Raw genomic sequence first — 21,794 nt, 5'->3', positions numbered from 1 at the left:
TTTTAAAAATGTTTTCCCCTCTCACATAAGGAGCTTTCAATTTCCGTTATCTCTCCCACACATCATCAACATTCAATGTAAGTTGATGTGATCAAGCTGAATAGAGTTCCTAGCTCTCACACCCTGTTAGACATCTCTCACCAGGTCTGAAATGGGAGGCCTTTTTTGGCATCAATTGTTGAATCTTCCTTGTTCGTTCATGCCCTAGAATTTAGGTCTCTAAATGCTCAGCTCCTTCAGCTGCTAACTTTCTGTCAGGCAGCCTTCTGAAGGATATAACTGAATAATTTTCTGATCTTCATGACTGCTAGCATTTTGCATGCTGCAACTAAATAGAGTCTGTATTGCTTGCCATCATGTTGCAAAATAAATATTCACCACAGCTTATCATGATGTAAGATCCATCTGGTAGATTTGCTGTGAACATTATTTTTCCTGATAGGGTTCTACACAGCCTGTTTAACCTAGTATCGTAGAGGGAAAAAAACACCAGGTAGTCTGTTAAGAAGAGACTTTTACCTTAAACATGATGTAGTTTACTGTATGATAGCAACTAGATGCAAGTTACAATGGTATAATAGATATTGTCACTGAGAGTATGAGGGAGATCTCAATGTTAGGTTTTATTCCTTTGAGATACAAAGCTATCTTGCCCCTGTCCTCCAGCAAACTGAGTCCATTGGAGAACACCATATTTGGCAGTGCTTAATGCACTCCTCAATATTAACACCTTTCAGATTCCCTAACAGGGGATTGCCTAATCTCAGCAGGGCCCCTTCGTCACAGTCTGTTGGGAGCTTGGACATTAATGGTCAGACGTCCATATGACTACAGCCTAGGGAGTTCACCATGGTCAGTCTGTATGTCCAATGCGTTCAGTTTGGAGGCTGGTGGTAAATAAGTCCAGAAGCTGCACACAGATCAGACAGGGGTCTGATCATTCATTGATTGGGGCTGTCCATTCATTTTGGTCAGTGCAGTGGGCCACGGCCAGTGAAAGTCAAGACAAGGTATCAGGAGACACAGATATATTAGGAAAACATGGAGAACTTACTTTGGAGGGTATGAGGCAAGTTAGAATGTAGAAATGACAAAAATTGAGAATGGAAGAAATTAGATATGTAATTTGGGGAGACAATAGTGCATTTGAGGGTTTGGGATTCTATGGGAAGGGGGATTATTAATGAACACTACCATCAGGACCTCATTGGAGGACCTTGCAGCACAACGGGGAGCAGACTAAACTGATGGACCAAGCTGCAGGGGGCAGTGTTGATATTTTAAAATGTAATTCCAGGTGGTGTGTGAGAACATGTGGAGGATCAATACTGATGGTTTGGTCAGGGAGTGTCAGAAAGGAAGGGACCTGGAGGTGCAGGGAGAGCCAGCCTTGATGACCAGGCTGAGCCTGAAACTTACTGTGCCAAGGACAATTTGTGTTGCTTTCCAGATTCCAATGACTCATTAATGCACTCTGGAAATGGAAAACGATTGCAAACACACCCAAATTGAATGGGATCAGTGTTTTTCAAGATAGAAGCAGAGGTAATCACAAATAACTTTAAAAGTTTAACTTGACTGGGGTATGGAATTGATTCCTTCTCACCCTGAATTATAAGAATTCATCAAATGCTGTTTTATGCAAGGATGCTGTTTTTGGGGGGATGCAGGCCTGGGAAGAGAAGATGTTAGTACTCATACAATATTAACAATTGTCTCCTGTGTCTCTGTGACATGACTGTGCTGTATTCCTCAGAATAAAGACCCACATCAATGTTTCTTATAGATGTCATTCTATGGCCCTCCGTATCAGAGTGCTGCATGGAGCCGTATGCCAAACTGTCCTGTGAGCGTGACACAAATGTCAACTGTTCACGGTCCTAAGGACCTATTGTGTCTCTTTTGTACCTCTGAGGTTCATTGCAAGTGTGACTGATGGATCCAGCCACAGCAGGGATTATGGTGTGACAGAGACGAAGAGAGATAATGGAGCATCAGATGCTCCAGGACCAGCAACAACTTACAGCATCTGTCAAGCAACCTCACCATGAAGAGATTGCAGCTGAAAGTTCCCTCAAATGTGCAGGAGGAACAGCAGGGACAGAGTCTATCGTCCTTTAGGTCCTTACCTCCAGTTGAGCAAGGTATTATGTTGGCGCAGACTGAGGATGCCCTGGGACACTCCGCTGTGACCTGAGTGTATGTGTGACCATCCCAACTCAGTAGCTGTTAAGATGACACTAAAACTTTAAGCAACAGGCTCCTTCCAAGGAAACAGCTTTGTGGGATCTCTCAGTCATGTTACATTATCCAGATCATATCTCAGCAGGCTTTATCAATAGAAAACATTTCTATTCCATCAGTATGCATGTCATCTGTGATCATTAGTCTCACATCTGCAGCAGGTAGCCTGGGAGCTGACATGATGCCTATCTCTTAGGGAAAGATTCCCTGCTTCATTACAAGGGTTGGATACATCATAAGGATGGGAACTGTGAATCAAGGGCTACTCTCTGTGACCGTGGCTAATGATAGCATTACAGAAACCCTGACTGGGTTGGTGCAATCTATTCTTCAACTAAGGCCATGGTGGAGCAGAGCAAAGATCTCTGAAGAAAGAAGAACCTGATATTTAAATTGGTCTGGAGGTGTGACCTTACAATACCTTCTGGATGGATAATGCAGTCTAATCCCTGCATCTTGTGCTCTTCATAACTGGTGCAGGCAAAGAGAGGGTGTGATGGAGGCTGAAGAGCTGGGGGAAAGAGGTAGGAGGAGGAAATGAGAACTTTGAGCAGGAGGAATATAACCTTGAGCCTGATGGAACATTACAGCATCAGACACTACAAGCCAGAGAAGGACTTCTTTGACACTTGGTTTCAGTAGATGATGAAGGGCGGCTTATGCCTGAAACGTTGACTCTCCTCCTCGGATGCTGCCTGAGCTGCTGTGCTTTTCCAGCACACCCTTTTCAACTCTGACTCTTGAGCATCTGCAGTCCTCACTTTCTTTCAGTAGGTGAGAGTTGGGTACATTGCTTATTCAGCATATGTAAAATTGTTGCTGCTCCAAAAGCAAACAGTCCTTTGTTTCTGTTCCAAGAAACATTTAGCTTCTGTATATCTGTTTATTGTTCACTTCTACTGTCGCAGAATTAAGGTGAAAGTTTTTTTTTTAAAGTTTTCCTTTATGTAATGAACCCACATTGAACAATGATAAGACGCTAGACAGCAATGGGCACAATGGACAGAGTAGCACTGACTTTGAGAGATGGGATTTAGCTAAGGACAGGTAAGCTTTGATCCTAAACAATGTGAGATTGTGCAGGCACGTGTTAGTGATGCCATCTATGTGCCTGAGAAGCAAGGGTTTGTGCTTGCTCTCCCTCTACGTGCACGATGAAAGGCATATTTGGACTGTCCCAGACCTTGACTGGGGCACATGGCTGGGCATTAAACATAGTACTGGGAGGTCCTGGCAGTGGCAAGTACTTCCATTTACAGCAAGTGGGAGAATTTGATGAGTAGGGTGCCATAGGGATTTGCTGCAAAGACAAGGAGGCACGTTTGGAACCAATCGTGCAAGAAGACCCAGTGCGACTTGTAAAGAGAAACTCTTCATAATATTCACCAAAAATTACACTTCATCGAATTCTGGTCAGATTCAATCCCATGTTTTCCTCCACCTTAATACACACAACAGAGAATTACGTATCAAAATTAACATTAAACATCTTTCCTCCACTTTTGAACTCAAGCACTGAATAATAATACAGTGAGGAAAATGTAATGATGCATTATGAACCTTCACCATAATGCTGTTTCATGTCTTTCTGTTCCACAAAATCAAATTTGCTTTAAGAGTCTGCAGGAAAGCCTGCAAACGAGCAATAAGGAAAACCAATGCCACGGTGATTAATACAATCTGGAGATATGGCCAGCTTAAGACAGGACTTTCTCTAACTAATGCAGTTTTTTAAAACGCATACTAATTTAGCAGTGGAAGGATGCTTTTTGGAATGGAGAGTTGTGATTAGCGGTGTTCCTCAGGAATCAGTGCTGGGATCTCTGTTCATGGTGTACATAAATGATTTGGAGAAAAATGTAACTGTCTAATTAGTAAGTTTGCAGATGATACAAAGATTAGTGGAGTTGTGGATACTGAGGAGGATTGTCAGAGGATTCAGTGGCATATAGATCAGTTGAAGGCATGGACAGAAAAATGGTAGGTGGAGTTTAATCCAGACAAATGTTAGGTGATGTATTTTGAAAGGTCAAGTACAGATGGAAATTACATAGTGAAAGGCAGAACCCTTAGTAATTTTGATATGCAAAGGGATCTGGCTATGCAGGTCCACAGATTACACAAGGTGACAGTGCAGATTAGCTAAAGGAGTGAAAAAAGCTTATAGCATGCTTGCCTTCATTGGAAGCGGCATTGAGTATCAGGACAGGCAAGTTTTGCTGCAACTTTGTGGAACTTCATTTTGGACATACTTTGAATATTATGTACATTTCTGGTCACCACACTACCAGAAGGATGTGGGTGCTCTGGAAATGGTCCAGAAAAGGTTTACCGGGATGTTGCCTGGTTTGGGGATTTTAGCAATGAAGAAAGGTTGGATAGACGGATTTGTTTTCACTGGAATGCAGGGGCGATGTTGAGGAACGAACTGATAGAAGTTCAGAAGATTGTGAATAGCATGATAGAATGGGGCTTTTTTCTCAGGTGAAGGGATCCATTAATAGAGGACACAGGTTCAAGGTGTTGGGGGGTGGGGGGAGGGCAGTTTAAAAGAAATGTGCGAGGCAAAGTTTTTCACACGAAGGATGGTGAGTGCCTGGAACATACTGCCAGAGGAAGTGGTGGAAATAGACACAATAGCGGCATTCAAGAAACACTTGGACGAATACATGAATAGGAAGGGAATAGATGGATACAGATCCTGTAAGTGAAGACAGTTTTAGTATGGAAGGACAAAATGTGTCAGCACAGGCTTGGAGGCCTGAAGGACCTGTTTCTGTGCTGCACTGTTCTTTGTTCTTTACTGATACTCCACTTGTACCGGACATAATTTTGTTTCAAAATTCCATGATCAATTGTGCTGGTTTAGTTAATTTTGAGTGAATTGCACCCTAAAGGCTAATCTAACCAAACAAAAGGCTTAGGGGCAACTCTTTAATCATTTTATGATTCAATGAGATTATGAAGGAAGAAGAAGCAGATGAAAAGTAGAGAGAAGCTGGAGGCATTGCAAGGTGGTGTAAATAGAGTTGGGAAAAACATAGTGAATAAACTAGCCTCCTCATGCTGTCAAATCCAGGTTGGCCCACTGGAGGTGAAACTGCAGGTCAACAGAAATGCAAATATCATCCTGACCTCTGCTTTAGAACTTTGAGAACATGTGTTATGAAAGAGTATGATTATCCCCACTGAAGTGGTGCATGCGTACCCCCTCCCCCACATTATCCCTCCCCTCTCCTCTATTCCCAGCACAGTTGAGCTATAGAGGTGAGAAGCTTTAAGGCTTTAATTGGGATAATATTTGAGTGATGGCTTGCTGCTGGTACCAGAATTTGAATGGTTCCATTTCCCAATCCCTTGTATCCGAACAACAGATAGACATACAACTGAGGATTTTCCAGGGCTAACCTGGGATCCCCAAATCTCTGAAAGTTCCTGAAGAACCTTCTAAGATGACAGCAGGTTTCCAAAATGTTCTTTCATGTAGTTTGAATGATACTGGCTATGCCAGCAATGGTAGTTGATCCCTCATTAACATTGAGAAGGTTTTTTAGATTATATTAGATTCCCTACAGTGTGGAAACAGGCCCTTCAGCCCAACAAGTCCACACCGACCCTCCGCAGAGTAACCCACCCAGACCCATTTCCCTCTGACTAATGCACTTAACACTATGAGCAATTTAGCATGGCCAATTCACCTGACCTACACATCTTTGGACTGTGGGAGGAAACCGGAGCACCCGGAGGAAACCTACACAGACACAGAGAGAACGGGCAAACTCCACTCAAACAGTCGCCCGTGGCTGGAATTGAACCTGGGACCCTGGTGCTATGAGGCAGCAATGCTAACCACTGTGCCACCCCAGATGCAATTTTCATTCTGGCCTGGAAGTCAAGCCTTAAAAATGTGTTGCTGGAAAAGCACAGCAGGTCAGGCAGCATCAAAGGAACAGGAGAATCGACGTTTCGGGCATAAGCCCTTCTCCTGTTCCTTTGATGCTGCCTGACCTGCTGTGCTTTTCCAGCAACACATTTTTAAGCTCTGATCTCCAGCATCTGCAGGCCTCACTTTCTCCTGGAAGTCAATCCTCTCAAGTGACAGCAATATCTCTTTTTGTTCTTGGATGATTCCTTCCTCCAAATTCTGCTCATCGCACTCCCCCTTCTCAGATTGTCACATCTCCGTGTATTTCCTTTAGACTTGCTTAATGGTTTCATACAGACAGTTATTCTCCAATCAGTCTCAAAGATCATTTCAAAACTGAGATAGATATCTCCAATTGAGAAGGGCAAGCAGGTAGAATTACTAACCAATCAGGCCTAATAATACATTTTCCTTCATATTAGAACCCAGTTTCTACACTGGGAACTCGGTCTTGACTGTAAAAATTTCAGCTTCAGAAACAAAGTGAAAGATAAACATTTGCAATCTTCAATAAATTGGGCTCCAATTGTTTTGGCTAGGAACCTGGAAAGCACACCAAATAAATCCACTTTGTCTAAAAGCAATTTAGTTATAATGCCTATATTATGTTAACTCACTTTTCAAGGAAACAATGATACAGTAATGCATTTGAACAGTGTCTTTGCATTCCTGGATTCTAACTGAATCTGGCGAAGACATTGTAATAAAGCTTGTCTCTCAAGGAAGGTTAAACTTCTAAAAATGTCCTGAACTAGTCTGGGTGCATTTTCCAGTTGATTTGAGTCCACAAAACAGAAGTCCACTTAAATTAGTGAAGTTTCTGATTTAGGTTATTTTCAGAAAGGCTCCGGCCCAAAAATAGCCCGTTCTGAAAATTCTGTTATGCTTCTAGTTGGGCTGCACCATTAATATTTGTAGTGTAGTTATCTTTTAATTTTCTGACAAACTCTTTTGTGTTGTACATGTTTCCACCCTGGATACAATCACCATTTTAGACATCTCACAGTTCATAGATGTGGTTGAATGATTTTTAGTTCAGGACACTCCCCACAGAATCAGTGTTTCATTTAGAGAGGGTTTAATGGCAGAAGAATTGCTCGATAAAACACAGTTCTTTGATTAATTTACTTTAGTTTTGCAGCTAAACATGTTTATCCAGGGTATTTTAAGCAATAGTATAGGTACTCAGGAGCTGATGGTAATCTTAAAAGCAACACTTGGCTGGAGCACTCATCTGCAACAATTGTTAGTGGTTTCCATAAGAATTAAGTTGAGCACTTAGGGAACAAATGTGGTCATTAAGTGCATCTGTTGACAGAAATTATTCTGCGTAAGTAAGCTGCTAGTAGATGAACGAGTCTGCTGAGGATCATATGGACCTATGAAATGTTTGACTCCTCTGTGCATTACAAAAGTGCAATTTATAGCCATGGTAACAAGGGAAGCCATCCATTCTGAATTATTAAAGATTGAAAACTCAGCTTAAATGAGCATGACAACTATCACCAAAGGTAAAAAAAATCCGCAATTTTATGTGGTAGGATTTACCTGCTGGAAGTCTCTGCCATTGACCAAATCACGGTATTCAGGCTGTTGGAAGGTTAATACCAGGAGATTCACTGAATACATAAGCAAAGATGACCCTTGAGCCAGCTTGCTGGTGGGTCTGCCTGTACGTGAACAACAGCTGCACCAGTACATGCCAGTGCATTGAAGTGTCTGCCAGGATTGCTTGCATGCAATGTTCTATCACATGGTATAGCACCACTGTATTGGATTCTCATAGTGACATTAAATCACAGCAGTCACCAAGGAGTGGTAATCACTGGGCACTCAGTCTTTCATCTGTGGACCTTTGGTGTCATCATTGCTGGTAGCTACCTCAGCCTGCTTCTGTTTCAGCTCTGAGCTTTGACATCATTTCCAGCTTGCTAAGCATCTGGGAGATATGAAGACGGGATACCAAAGTGTCACCTGTGTTCCACTCATTGCTTGCTCACTGTCCCCAGTTTTGAGTCCTGTGAATTGGCAGAGAAAAGGAGAAGTACATTATGGTTCTTCACAGGATGATATGCTATATTGCCCCTCTGTCAATGCTTTGTTAGAGTCATAGAGTCATACAGCATGGAAACAGATACTTTGGTCAAACTGGTCCATGCTGACCACAAACCCAAACTAAACTAGTCCCACTTGCCTGTGTTTGGTCCATATCTCTCCAAATGCCAGCTTTACAAGACTGTCCTGACAGTACCAGATAATTGTCATTTTGCAGTCTTCAGCCAGATTCTATTGTGACAGAGTCTCCTCTCAGGACACTGCAGAGGTTGTCTGACCCTCCACCTCCAGCCAGATCCTACCTGACAACTCCCTCCAATCCCCAAGATCATTTCGAAGTTCAGGCCAGGGAGGGTCCACTTGACTTTATCAAGGAGTCCTTCAGCATGTGAGGACTGTCCAAACACATCAGTCACCTGACCAAGCCTCCTGGGTCAAAGGGCTCGATGCTGGGCAAGTTCCCTCCACTAAAGCTGCAGAACCTGGGAATACACTGAGTGGTATTGGGAGATATAGAGAAAAGATAACCTTTCAAGAGCACGTTGGTGGCATGGAGTGATATTATACTGTATATCGCTACTCATGCTTCCATCTACATTAATGATTTGGAAAAACATCTGTTTGTTTGACTCTCTCTGTTTAGTCGCAGATGTAACAATATCAGCATGATGCCTAATATTATATCCTTACATGGTTTGGTATCGATGTTGAGAATTGAAAAGTGTGACACTGGAAAAGCACAGTAGGTCAGGCAGCATCTAAAGAGCAGGAGAGCAATTTAAAATGAAAGTCAGTGAACTAAAAATAATTGCATGTTCTAGAATGCTACCATCTCTTTTCCACTTACTTCACCCGGTCCCTTCAACTGCAATTAATTTGGATTTTGTTTGTAGGAATTAGGTCATATCATATAATTTCATAACTGAGAGGTTCAAGCAAGTAAACAGCTTTTCAACCTTTCATTGTGTAAAAGCTTTGCAGGTTGATTTTGTGTCTTTACGTATACAGTTACATAATCATAGAGGCCGACAGCACAGAAAAGCACCTTTCAGCCCATCAAGTCTTTGCCAATCAAAAACAATCATTCTCGTTCCATTTTCAGCACATTCCTGACGAAGGGCTTATGCCTAAAATGTCGATTTTCCTGCTCCTCAGATGCTGCCTGACCTGCTGTCCTTTTTCAGCGCCACATTTTTTGACTCTGAACTCCAGCATCTGCAGTCCTCACTTTCTCCTATCTATGTTGAGAGCTAGTTGCAGTGTGTGCAAGCAAGTGGAACCAGGTGTATATGGTTCAATGGTCTCTGCTTGCACTGTTGTTCCTCATCCTCAAATATCCCTATCCTTCCTGAACTGTGTCCAAAAGTGCTACTGTGAATGAAGTGGTCAGCACTGTCTGGAGCAGGGAAATGTACAATTCACAGGAAGCCAATGTATGTGAATTGTCCGATATTAGGGCTCCTGCAGACCTGCATCCTGTTCAGTGCATGGGTCTGCATGTAATTTTGTGCCATCTGAAGGGCCTTGTGTTGGTGGGCCTTGCATCCCCTCTCTCGCAGACAATTTCCTGCCTGGTGTAGCTGCAGCTATTTTCTTTTCTGTTCCATACTTTTGATTTTTGCCAATCCAAAGGAAGGCAACAGTGAATGATTTTTGGCCAATGGCTTCCAGCCTGTGGCTCAATGGGTCAGTGAGGACCCAAACTTTCAGATCCACTTTCTGATATCCCATCTTGTGAATTCCGTAGGCCCAGCATCACCCCAGGTGCCCAGCAACCTGTCTGCATATGTCCACCATTCCAGCCTATTCCCTGCTGTATACTGCCCACCCCCACCACCTCAAAAACCGAGATGCTCCTGACCATTGACAACCCCCCACCCCCACCCCAACTGCTTCATGTACCTGTTTGGATACATGCTTTACCATGTTCTTCCCAACAAATATAGTTGAACCCCCTTCCCACCACACAATGGCCATCCACCTTTCCTCACAACCTGCAGACCCCACTCCCCACAAATAAGTCCTCAAGGTAGTAGACCCCCTTGTCCTCCCAATTGCCTTATTTCTTGATTTCTCTGGACTAACCTCACAGATCAACCATGACCCTTGAGTGATCTAACCAGACAGGCCTTGATTGATGCCTGTATATATCCCCACACTAAAACCCTTTTATTGAATAAGAAGAACAGTGACCCTCCAACTCCTGTTTAGACAGTAAGCACTCAAAGAAGAATGAACACATAAATGAAAAGGACAGCTTTGTCTTTGTGATGACAAATGTATTTTTCAATTGAAGTGATTCATGTCATAAAGCAATTCCAATAAAGCTAAATTAGGTCACTTACAAAAACTTGAAATAACTTAAATTGTCATCCCTAATTGGTTGTGATATTTTATATAAAAGCTTTGCAACTTCAACTGCTCAGTTTAGGTTTGAAATAAAAGTCAGTGAACTTCAAAGAATCTAATGTTTTAGAATGCTATCACCTCTCTCTTTTATTTACTTTACCAGATCCCTTCAACTGGAATTCATTTGGATTTTTTTCAGAAATTAGGTCATAGCATATCATTTCATAACTGAGAGGTTCAAGCAAGTAAACAGCTTTTCAATCTTTCATTGTGTAAAAGCTTTGCAGGTTGATTTTGTGTCTTTACATATACAGTTACATAATCATAGAGGCCGACATCACAGAAAGGCACCTTTCAGCCCATCAAGTCTCTGCCAATCAAAAACAAGCACTGAATCATTCTCATTCCATTTTCCGGCACATGACCTTGTGTGCCTTGGAATTAGTAGTGCACATCGAAATACTACTTAAGTGTTATGCAGATCTCTGCCTCTACCACCCTTAACAGTCAGTGAGTTCAGATTCCCTCACTCTCTGGGTGAAATAAGATTTCTCACATCTCCTCTAAACCTCCTGCCCTTTACATTAAATCTATGCCCCCTGGTCCACGAAGGGGAAATGTTCCTTCCTGTTTGTCCTATCTACACCCCTCATAATTTCATAGATGTACATCATGCACCCTCTCAATTTCCTCTGCTCCGATGAAAGCAAATCCAGTCTATACAACCTCTGCACAACTAAAACTCTCCAGCCCAGGCAATATCCTGGTAATGCCTTCTCCAGTGCAATCAAATCTGCCTGTGGGTATGGTCGCCGACCTGGCAAGTTGATTTGCAGACAGTTCGTCCCCTGTCTAGGTGACATCCTCAGTGCTTTGGAGCCTCCTGTGAAGTGCTGCTGTACTGTGCCTTCTGGAATATTTTTGGTTCTGTTCCTGCTGCTTCCATTTGCTAGTTCTGGTTGTTCATTCGAGTGGCCGGTATATTGGGTCTAGGGTCCATGTGTTTGTTGATGGAGTCTGTGGATGAGTGTCATGCTTTTAGAAATTCTCTGGCTGTCCTCTGTTTATCTTGTCCTATGATCTGCCCTCCCCACTGACCTATCATAATCACGCCCCAACCTGTATCTACCTATCGTCTTCCCAGCTACCTTCACCCCACCCCCACCCTCCTATTTATTTCTCAGGCCCCTTCCCCCCTCACATTCCTGATGAAGGGCTTATGCCAGAAACATCAACTCTCCTGCTCCTCGGATGCTGCCTGACCTACTGTGCTTTTCCAGCACCACACTTTTTGACTCTGATTTTCCACTTTCTCCTTGTCCTATGATCGTTGTGTTGTCCCAGTCGGATTTGTCATCCTTGTTGTCTGTGTGTATGGCTACTGGGGACAGCTGGTCATGGCATTTAATGGCTAGTTGGTGTTTGTGGATGCGGATTGCTAGTTGTCTGCCTGTTTGTCCTACATAGTATTTCATGCAGTCTTTGCATGTAATCTTGTAAACTGTTTGTCTTGCACATGTTGGGTATGGGGTCTTTTGTCCTGGTGAGTTATTGTCTGAGCATGGCTGTCAGTTTAAGGGCTGTCATGAATCCCAGTGGTCAGAGAAGCCTGGCTCTCAGTTCTGAGATCATTTTCATACAAGTTAGTGTGATTATTGTGTTGGGTCATGGCATATCCTCGCCACATTGTTTGCCTGGTAGGCACCTGCGGATGAAGTTGCAAGGATATCCGTTCTTGATGAAGATTCTGTAGAGGTGTTCTTCTCCCCTTCACAGGTCGGGAGTGCTGCAGTGAGTTGTAGTCATTTTGAACAGGGTCCTAATGCAGCTTCTCTAATGCATTCTCTCAAACATACCCACAACGACAGCAACCAGAACCATCATTATGCAAAATCTTGATTCCCCCTTGAATGTGGATTCCACATTATGTATCTTTCTACATTGTCTCAGTTTACAAATTCACCATTTAGTACATTAAATGTTCACAGCATCTGCCAATATAAGGAATGGTGTTTCAAGTATGTTTTCTTTGTATAAATAAGCTCAAAAATACAGAAATAAAGATTTCCAACTGCCCCTTTGCTGTGGCCTGGTGTCATGCTACATACAAGGAGAATCACTAAATCCCTGCAGTGTGGAAGCAGGCCATTCAGTCCATCAAGTCCACACTGACTCTCCAAAGAGCATTTCACCCAAGTCGACCCTCCAAGCTCTGCATTCCTCATGGATAATCTGCCTAACCTAAATAGCCCTGGACACAATAGGACAATGTAGCATGGCCAATGCACCTAACCCTTTAAACTCTGGAAGGAAACCAGAGCACCTGGAAGAAATCCATGTAGACACAGGAAGAATGTACAAACTCCACACAGACAGTCACCCAAGGCTGGAATTGAACCTGGGTCCCTAGCATTGTTACCAGCAATGAGCTACCATGACACCGAGGAGAAAGTGAGGTCTGCAGATGCTGGAGATCAAAGTTGAAACTTTATTGCTGGAACAGCACAGCAGGTCAGGCAGCATCCAGGGAACAGGAGATTCGACGTTTCGGGCACAGGCCCTTCTTCAGGAAATGAAGAAGGGCCTGTGCCCGAAACGTCGAATCTCCTGTTCCCTGGATGCTGCCTGACCTGCTGTGCTGTTCCAGCAATAAAGTTTCAGCTACCATGACACCCCAAGGGATAGAATGCTTTAGAATAAGGTAAGTTTGTAAGTTATGACTAGAATAAATTATCCTTGGGGGCAGTAATATTTTCAAAGTCTTGTTGCTCCTTTAATGGAATTGAGGAACTGCAGACTAGTCCTGAGCTTCAACGACCATTAGTTAATGCGTTACACATTTCAGAGATGATATGCAATAGCCCTCCACTTGAGTCAAGGAGGGTGCCAGTGAAAATCACAATAGTCACTTATCCCTGGGATCCCATTTTTGTCACGTATTTTCTCAAACTAATCTGTTCCTATGAACAAATTACCAGGAAATTAACAAGAAAGTGAAATCTTAGTTTAAAAATCACAGCTGAAGCCTAAGTGAGCTGGAACAGTATCAGCTTCCCAGTTCGAAAGAACTGTAACCTGGGCAAGAGGAGGAAAGGTAAAGTCACCGTAGTCTTACCAGACCCTCAGGCTGCTCTCTCATTAGAGAGAGATGACTAGTGGAGTTTAACCTGAGGATCGTCACACCTCGGTAGAAGGGAAGGTTGAGAAGGAGAGTCCTTCATGGTAACCTCAGCTCGTGCAGGAATTGAACCCAGGCTGTTGCTGTCACTTTGCATCACAAACCAGCTGTCCAGCCAAGTGATCACAACAGACTCCCTACTTATGTTCCTTCTGTGTGCACACAGCCTCTCCAAGGTTGTGCACATGGGGATGAGCATGCTGGCTGTGTCATTGGTTTCAGGTTCTGGCAGGCAGTGTCAAGCACAGCCTTGGAAGCTCATATAGCTGAAAAGAAAATGGATGCAACCACACTAATATGCCTTCAACAGACCATCTTTTCTCTAATATCTTTCACTACTCATACATCTTGGTGTAGTTCTAGGTTATGCAGCAGGGGTGAAGGGACCCCACTCAGCATTAAGCCCGTTGGCACTGGAGGCTTGCTGTGATAACTCCAGGGTCATTTGTATCTAGGCAGCCTTGATGGACTGATAGTGCTGATAGGGTCAAAGGGAGGGGCAAGCAATGTGAATGTGGGGGTCCAACCACCGCTGGAGTACCCTGAGAGGAGACTCGTGAGGGACCTACGTGTGGTTCTTCACCCTGTTGGTACTGTCTGTCACCTTGTGAAGAAGGTGCACATGGAGTATGTGCCAGGCTTCTTCTCTCCCTGTTGCCATGTTATCAGTCCTGAGGATCAATGTCTGGGGAAATGGAGTACAGGTCTGTGTGTGTATCTAACAGATCCTGAAATGATTGTGTTTTTGAGCCATTGCTTCCCAAATACCTGTTTCCTATTTATACATTTGGATAGAGTCCCTGATTGTTTTGCATGAACTATTTGATGATACTGAAGACTAATTCAGCTCGCTCCCTTGACAGTTGAATGAGTGATTTTGAAGTGTTGGTAAGCTTTTCCTTTGAGCCCTATGCAGTGGTAGTTCGTGGTGACTTTGCAACATGACCACCAATAGCTCTGTCCAGTGCTATAAGGCCATCTTTTGGAGCAAATTTGAATACATTTTACATTGAATCAAAGTTAAATTTGAGCTTAACGTTCATTAAAACACATAGATATCGAAGGCCTAGTTTTTCATATGAGGATGAAAATCAGAGGCATATCAAAGGGTTCATTCATCATGGTCAATCCAATAATCCTCAAGTCCACTTTCCTGCCTTTTCCCCATAATTCTTAATTACCTTGGTGATTAAAAATTGTCTTTCTCAGCCTTGAGTACTCTTAATTACCCCTCATCAATATCTTAACTGAGTCAGCCCTTTATTCTGAGCTTATGTCCTTTGGCCCTAGATTCTCCCACAAGGGGGAAACAACCTCTCTGCATTTACCATGTCAAGCCCCTTAAGAATCTTGTATGTTTAACAATGACATAACCTCGTTTATTCATGCATTCTCAGATACAGTTTGTAATGTTTGTCTCACTGGTCATCATGAACTCTTCATTATAAGTTAGTGGAGCCACCAACACATGTATTTCCCCTTTCAGGCTGAGGAAGAGAGAGACGATATGGAACGGGTAAAACTTGACAACAAGCGGATTCTCTTCAATTTACTTCCAGCACATGTTGCACAACATTTTTTGTTGTCCAATCCACGAAATATGGTGAGAGAAACCTGAGTATTAAAATCATCTTGCTACTTCAACAAATGATTGTTCTTTGAAATGTCAGCAAGGTTTTGATCGCACTGTACATAACAGATCCACAATATTGACTGTGAGTTTTGTTTAACTGAACAGTCATAATTCTCTTTTGTCACAGCATGTTGAGCTGTGAACAGGAAATATTCAGTTTATTTTATTTTGCCTTATCTAAAACCCATTGAATATATTAGATTCAAGGAGAGAGAGCTTATCGAAATAAAATACCAAATTACTTTATTAAACATGAATCATTACCAAGAAGACTGATTCTAAGAATTTGTAACTTAATTTAAGACCTATGCAGGGATTAGTCATTAGCTTTGCCTATTTCTTACATAGAATCTTTGTGCTTTCTGAAGACTTGCTATTTTTAGCAGTGTAATCCCCAGAGTACCAGCTAGAGGGCCAAATTTCAATATCAGCTTTGATACAGTTGTTAACCCTCTCATGAGTGAGTTTTTTTTTATCCATCTCTTGAATATGCAGCCATGTCTGTCATTTTACAGCTGTCACTTTGTTTAGAGTTTCAAAAAATTAAATAACATAATAATTATTTTTGTGGACATATATTTATGTCTGTAATGCAATAAAATATAAAATTTTGATTTAAAATATATAACCTATTGTATTAACATTTAATGGTCACAAATGTTCCTGAAGTCTTCAAGAGCAAATAAGCCCTGAAATTAGTTTGAGACAGAAATGAAGAGAAAAAGTAATGTTTGCTGATGATGCAAAGCTAGATGGGAATGCAGACTGTGAAGTGGACACAAAAAGAGTTTTAGAGACATACCGGTGGGTTAAGCAAGTCGGTAACAAGATGGCGGACAGAATGCAACATGAGAGAGTGAGGTTTTCCACTTTGGTTGCAAGAATAGAAAAACAGAATATTTTTTAGGTAATATGAAACTTTTAAATGCCAATGTTCTGAGGATACCTGTTTGTACTAAATAAAGGAAGATATCGTGGCATGCAGGTAAAATAAGCAATTAGAATGACAAATGATATGGTGGTATTTATTAAGATGATTGGAGTGCAAAAACAAAGAATTGCTACAATTGCACAGAGCTTGGGTGAAAGTGCCCATTTGGTCTCCCTATTTAAGGAAGACCCACTGGTATTGGTGAAACAAAGGTTCACAAGTTTACTTCCTGGGATGAGAAGGTTATTCTTAAATAAGAATCTGATTAAATCAGGTCCATATTCCTCAAAGTTTAGAAAAATGAGAGTTGATCTCATTGAAATATACAAGATTTTGAAGGATCTTGATATGGTAAACAATGGGACGGTGTTTCTCCTGGATGGAGAATGTAAAACAAAAGGTCACAGTTCCAAGATAAAGGCACAATAACTGAAGAATGAAATGAGAAGGAAGGTGTTCTTTTAATGAGTTGTGAATCTTTCAAATTCTCTATCTCAGAGGGTTATGAGTAACTCAGCATTGAATGTGTTTAAGGTTTGAAAGCCATTTCTTTTTGGCCTTTTTGGAAATCACGTGATATGGGAGCATGCAAGAAAATGAGGTTGATGCCAAAGATCAGCCATGATTGTCCTGAATGGCTGTGCAAGTTTGATGCACCATATGATCTCCTGCACATGTTATAATGTATTCACCTTTAACATAGAGTCATAGAGATGTACAGCATGGAAACAGACCCTTCAGTTCAACTCATCCATGCCAACCAGATATCCAAACTAATTTAGTCCTATTTTCCAGCACTTGGCCCACATCTCTCTTAACCCTTCCAATTCAAATACCCATCCAGATGCCTTTTAGATGTTATAATTTTACCAGCCTCCATCATCTCCTCTGGCAGCTCATTCCATACACATAGCATCCTCTGTGTGAACAAGTTGCCCCTTAGGTCCCTTTTACATTTTTCCTCTCTCCATCCTAAACCTATGCCCTCTAGTTCTGGACCCCCCCACCAAATACATTTCTGGCTGTCATCTGTTAAATCCAGTTTTTAAAGTGGCGATCAATTTTGTTGCAAATTATCTCCTCATAGTCTGACTGCCCTGTGGTTAATGGGTTTATATTTCTTCCATTTTTTCTTTTGAATGGGGATATAACATCTGTACAGTACAGAAGGAATGATCAATACTTGGTCAGGGTTGACAGTTATTGTAGTTGAAGAAATGATATGATTTCAGATTTAGTTCATCCTAGATCAAGGAATATTAAACTATTTAAGATTCTGCATTGATATCGAAGTACTACTGTAACTGCGAGTACCTCTACTGGAGTAGTGCAGTAACTACAATGCTATTATCCATCTTCCAGTTACATCGATATGCATTGAAATTAACCACGTATGAAACATCACAGTCGTAATACATTCAACTGTCTACAGCAATACAGAAAAAAAGTCCAACGCCTTGAACTCCACGTAGCAGAGTTCTTGATTGTTTGATATAATTCCTCTCTCTGACAATCCTATTTTATTTTTGCGAATATATTTGCAGATACCAATGATCCAGATGATCCACCATTAAAAATTGACTAATTATTGTGCATGCTGAATTATTTTGGCATACCTAATATTAAGCCAGTTTTTTTTTTAAATTACTAAGTTTGAAACTTTATTTTTCTTTCACAGTGTACATCTGATAGTTCTTTTTGACTTTTAGATATTTCACAAAATTTGATTAAATATATTTGAGAGATAGCTCTGCTTTTGTGCATGCTCTGAGACGTCAGCAAGAGCAAACTGTTTTATCCTTGGCATATTCTCAAGGGGACACATATGTTATCTCCTCTTTTTCAAAAATACATTTGATCTAATGTTAAACTTAATCTCTGTGTGTTGTTCATTGCAGGATCTCTACTACCAGTCATATTCACAAGTGGGTGTGATGTTTGCCTCAATTCCTAATTTTAATGACTTTTATATTGAGCTTGATGGTAATAACATGGGAGTTGAATGCTTGCGCCTCTTGAATGAAATAATAGCTGACTTCGATGAGGTACATTTAGTTCTATATTAACCTTTTCTATTTGATAAAAGTATAAATTTATAACATATATGTTCAGAACTCTTAATTAGTAACTCTCAAATGTGTTTCCATTTTTTTTGTGTAAAAGTTAATGGACAAGGAATGCTATAAGGATATAGAGAAAATCAAAACAATTGGCAGCACTTACATGGGAGCAGTTGGACTTGTACCCACAACTGGAACAAAGGTGAGTAATCATGGTATTTTAGGTTTATCAGTTAATGATCAATCATTATCTTCAAACGCACATGGCAAAAAAACAGTCAAATAGTTACATGTCTTTATCCTGAAAATTTAAAGAACTACCAAAAATACCCAGGAGCGATGGAGAAAAGTAATGCACAGATACAAACCAATCCCGAATGAGTTTTTCAATGCAATTACATAGCAAATTAGATTCGGCTTTCCTGTTAGACTTAGATTCTCTCATTGCTGTGCTTGCAGTTATAGACAAAAAAAACCCGTAGATGCTGGAATGCAAAGTGGACAAGCAGAAGGCTGAAGAACACAGCAAGCCAGGCAGCATCAGGAGGCGGAGTAGTTGACGTTTCAGATCTAATTCTTCAGCAATTTCTGAAGAAGGGTTATACCGAAATGTCGACTTCTCCACTTCCTGGTGCTTGCAGCTATGCCATGTAAATCCTCTCAGGTTCATAGGCAAAATTAACTTAGCAATTATGAGTAAAACAAAGGATTCTGTATGTGCATCCTGTTAATGAATGGTTTATCATTGCACTTCATTTTGATTTAAGTTTGAGCTTTCTAAATGCAAGTTGTTTTGAGTGGAGACTGTCCTTCCAGGTTTGGGTACTCTTATATTCTGCTAATAGTTTCTACTAAGGAGTTGTCTTGTATGGTGGAACTGTTGTTATTGCTATGTTGGAAAGCATCATTTGTATGAGTATAGATTACATACATCAACAAAAGTATAATTCAGAATGCAACACAGCTCAGATATGAAAGGCCTTGGTCATCTATTCTAGAACTATTGTGCAAAGGAAGACGGAAACCAAAATGCTGGAAACACTAAGTGATTCTGACAACGTCCATGAAGAGGATACAAGCTGACCTCTTACTAGTGTAATTTTTTTCAGAACAAGACAATTTAACAAATGAACTGCTTTTGTAAAGCAGAAGAAACAGTGGAGCGTGGGGGGGAGGTGCACGATGGTTGGGTTGAAGAAGGAAATACAGTGACAAGAGACATTGGAGAGATTAAATGAAATAACTAATGAAACGCTGAGTTAAGTAGCCCAACTGATTTATGCTTGGAGCTCCTTTAGACATCATGGATTCTCTACCTAGCAGGTTCTCTGCAGTTCATTCTATTTTTCCCACTATACCTTATTTGTGGTCATTTTCTGTTTTTTTGCCATTGGCAAAATTAATCTGTGTTACATTCTATTCCTGAGGAAGGACTCCACATCCTGAGCATTTCTGCCATTTTCTGTTTTTGTTTCATTTGGCCATCATATTCAGTAAGTTACTTCCCAATAGTGAAAACCAGTAAAACCAGGAAATGAAGTCCACAGGACAAGTCAGATCAGTATGTGTCATTTGCTGGTTTTACTGGTTTTTCTTCAGGGTTCATGCTCATGTTATGTAGGAAGAATTTTCCTTCATGGCAACGCACATGCATGTTGCGATGAAAAAGGAATTTTAAAGTCTTGAAAAATAATGCCAGAAGCAGATACAACAATTTATTAAAATTGAATACAATTTCTTTTTCTCTGGGTATCTCACATGTTAGGAACCGGGCAGTTCCCTTTATTCTTCAATGACCAGTTACAGCAAGATATGAATTTGTAAGAATTGAGCCTTACTAAAGAAAAACCTATGAGTCAGATAAGTGCAATTCTGCTTCCTTAGGTAGTAACAATAAATGGCCAGTTGAAATAATATTCAGTAGTTTATATTGTACAAGTGTCACACATTTTATTATACCCCAAGTATATTTTGTTCCATGTGATCTGACTTGAGTATTTGACAGATGTTGTCATGGATTGAATCTTTAAAAAACAAAATCTGTAAAATCATTAACTAGTTAGTTTTAAATTGGGTGGTGGACTCTGATTAGAAATGCTAATTTTTGTGATTAGTTCATTTTTTGGCTACTAATTAAACTGCACCAAATTACATTTATTTAACATATTTACTAATATTTTAAAAGTTTATTTTGAAGCAATGCCTTTTAACATCATCTTAAATGCCTTGGTCCTTGGCAAATGGTACATTTTGGTGACATGTGAATGAGATTGAATGGACATTTGGGGGGAAAATCTTTGCAAAATCAGTGCCCATTTTTTAAACATAATTTGCAATTTTTTTCCTAATTGGAAAACATACATAAAGGATTTCCACCTGATTGTAGTTTTACAATTTTGAGAAAATAGTAAATGTCTTCCATCAATGTTAAATTAATACTGAGTGCAAATGCCAATTTCGTGGATTGGTCCTTTTGAATTAAATGACAGATACCCGAAATAGTGGAGATATCTATATTGATGTTTCAAGCAAATTACTAAGTTTCTTATGTGTACCAAATTGCTTCAAGTTGCGTTTCCCCCCATGTTTAGAATATTGAGCATCTGGAAATTATTACCAGACAGTAATTTAATCAAAGAGTGGAGATGTCAAAAGCCATTAGTGATTTATTTTTTTTAATCATGAAATCCAATAACAATCATCATCTGGACCTCCAACGTTTGATTACAACTTCCAAATCACTACCTTGAATTTGATGTCTTTATTTGTGATCTATCCATTTTAACAACAAAGTGGGATTTGGATTTATTTATTTGGATGTAATCAGTCTTCAGGTTGGCAACAAATGTAGTGTGTCATCTATTGGTGTTTGCAGATAAGATATACATAAGATAAATTAACTTTCTAGTCTGATTGCTACAGTGGACATGGAAAAGAATAGAATGTGTTCTTGTTATTTGGATGAAATATGAATGATGAGGGATTGTTTTTGAGGACCTTAGGATCAACATGCCTCAGACTATGGGAGAGATTGAGAAGAAGAGTCCTTCAGCGTAACCTCAGCCAGTGAGGGAATTGAACTCAGAGTTAGCGTCACTCTGTATAGGATGCCTACCTGACACAATTGCTGAGTCTCTGGAATATGTAAATCAGGGTACATATTGATGTTTTGAGCCACTCCTAAAAGATTATAGAGATGTGTTTACGTTGATATTCATTTATGCATAAAATTCCACGACTTTTGCAATTTTCCTTGACTCAACTTTATCTGATCTATTCATTCTCATTGGAGAGAAGAAGGCTAAGAGGGGATGTAATAGAGACATACAAGATGATCAGAGGATTAGATAGGATGGACAGTGAGTTTTTTTCCTAGGATGATGACGTTGGCTTGTATGAGGGGGCATAGCTGCAAATTG

The 21,794-nt window shown here is 40.7% G+C and overlaps 1 protein-coding gene across 3 annotated transcripts in view; it reads left to right on the top strand.

Annotated features, from left to right (window-relative positions):
- Positions 1-21,794, top strand: part of LOC122549912 (adenylate cyclase type 1-like) — a 290,966-nt gene that overhangs the window by 238,723 nt on the left and 30,449 nt on the right. For all 3 annotated transcript variants that reach the window (XM_043690132.1, XM_043690133.1, XM_043690134.1), the window contains 3 exons: positions 15,238-15,354; positions 18,214-18,360; positions 18,479-18,577. In XM_043690132.1, coding sequence (XP_043546067.1) covers positions 15,238-15,354; positions 18,214-18,360; positions 18,479-18,577 — 363 coding nt within the window. The remainder of the gene's footprint in view (positions 1-15,237; positions 15,355-18,213; positions 18,361-18,478; positions 18,578-21,794) is intronic.

This window comes from Chiloscyllium plagiosum, chromosome 5, assembly GCF_004010195.1.
Source record: "Chiloscyllium plagiosum isolate BGI_BamShark_2017 chromosome 5, ASM401019v2, whole genome shotgun sequence".
NCBI classification, from domain to species: domain Eukaryota; kingdom Metazoa; phylum Chordata; class Chondrichthyes; order Orectolobiformes; family Hemiscylliidae; genus Chiloscyllium; species Chiloscyllium plagiosum.
This window is presented reverse-complemented; position numbering and strand designations above follow the sequence as displayed.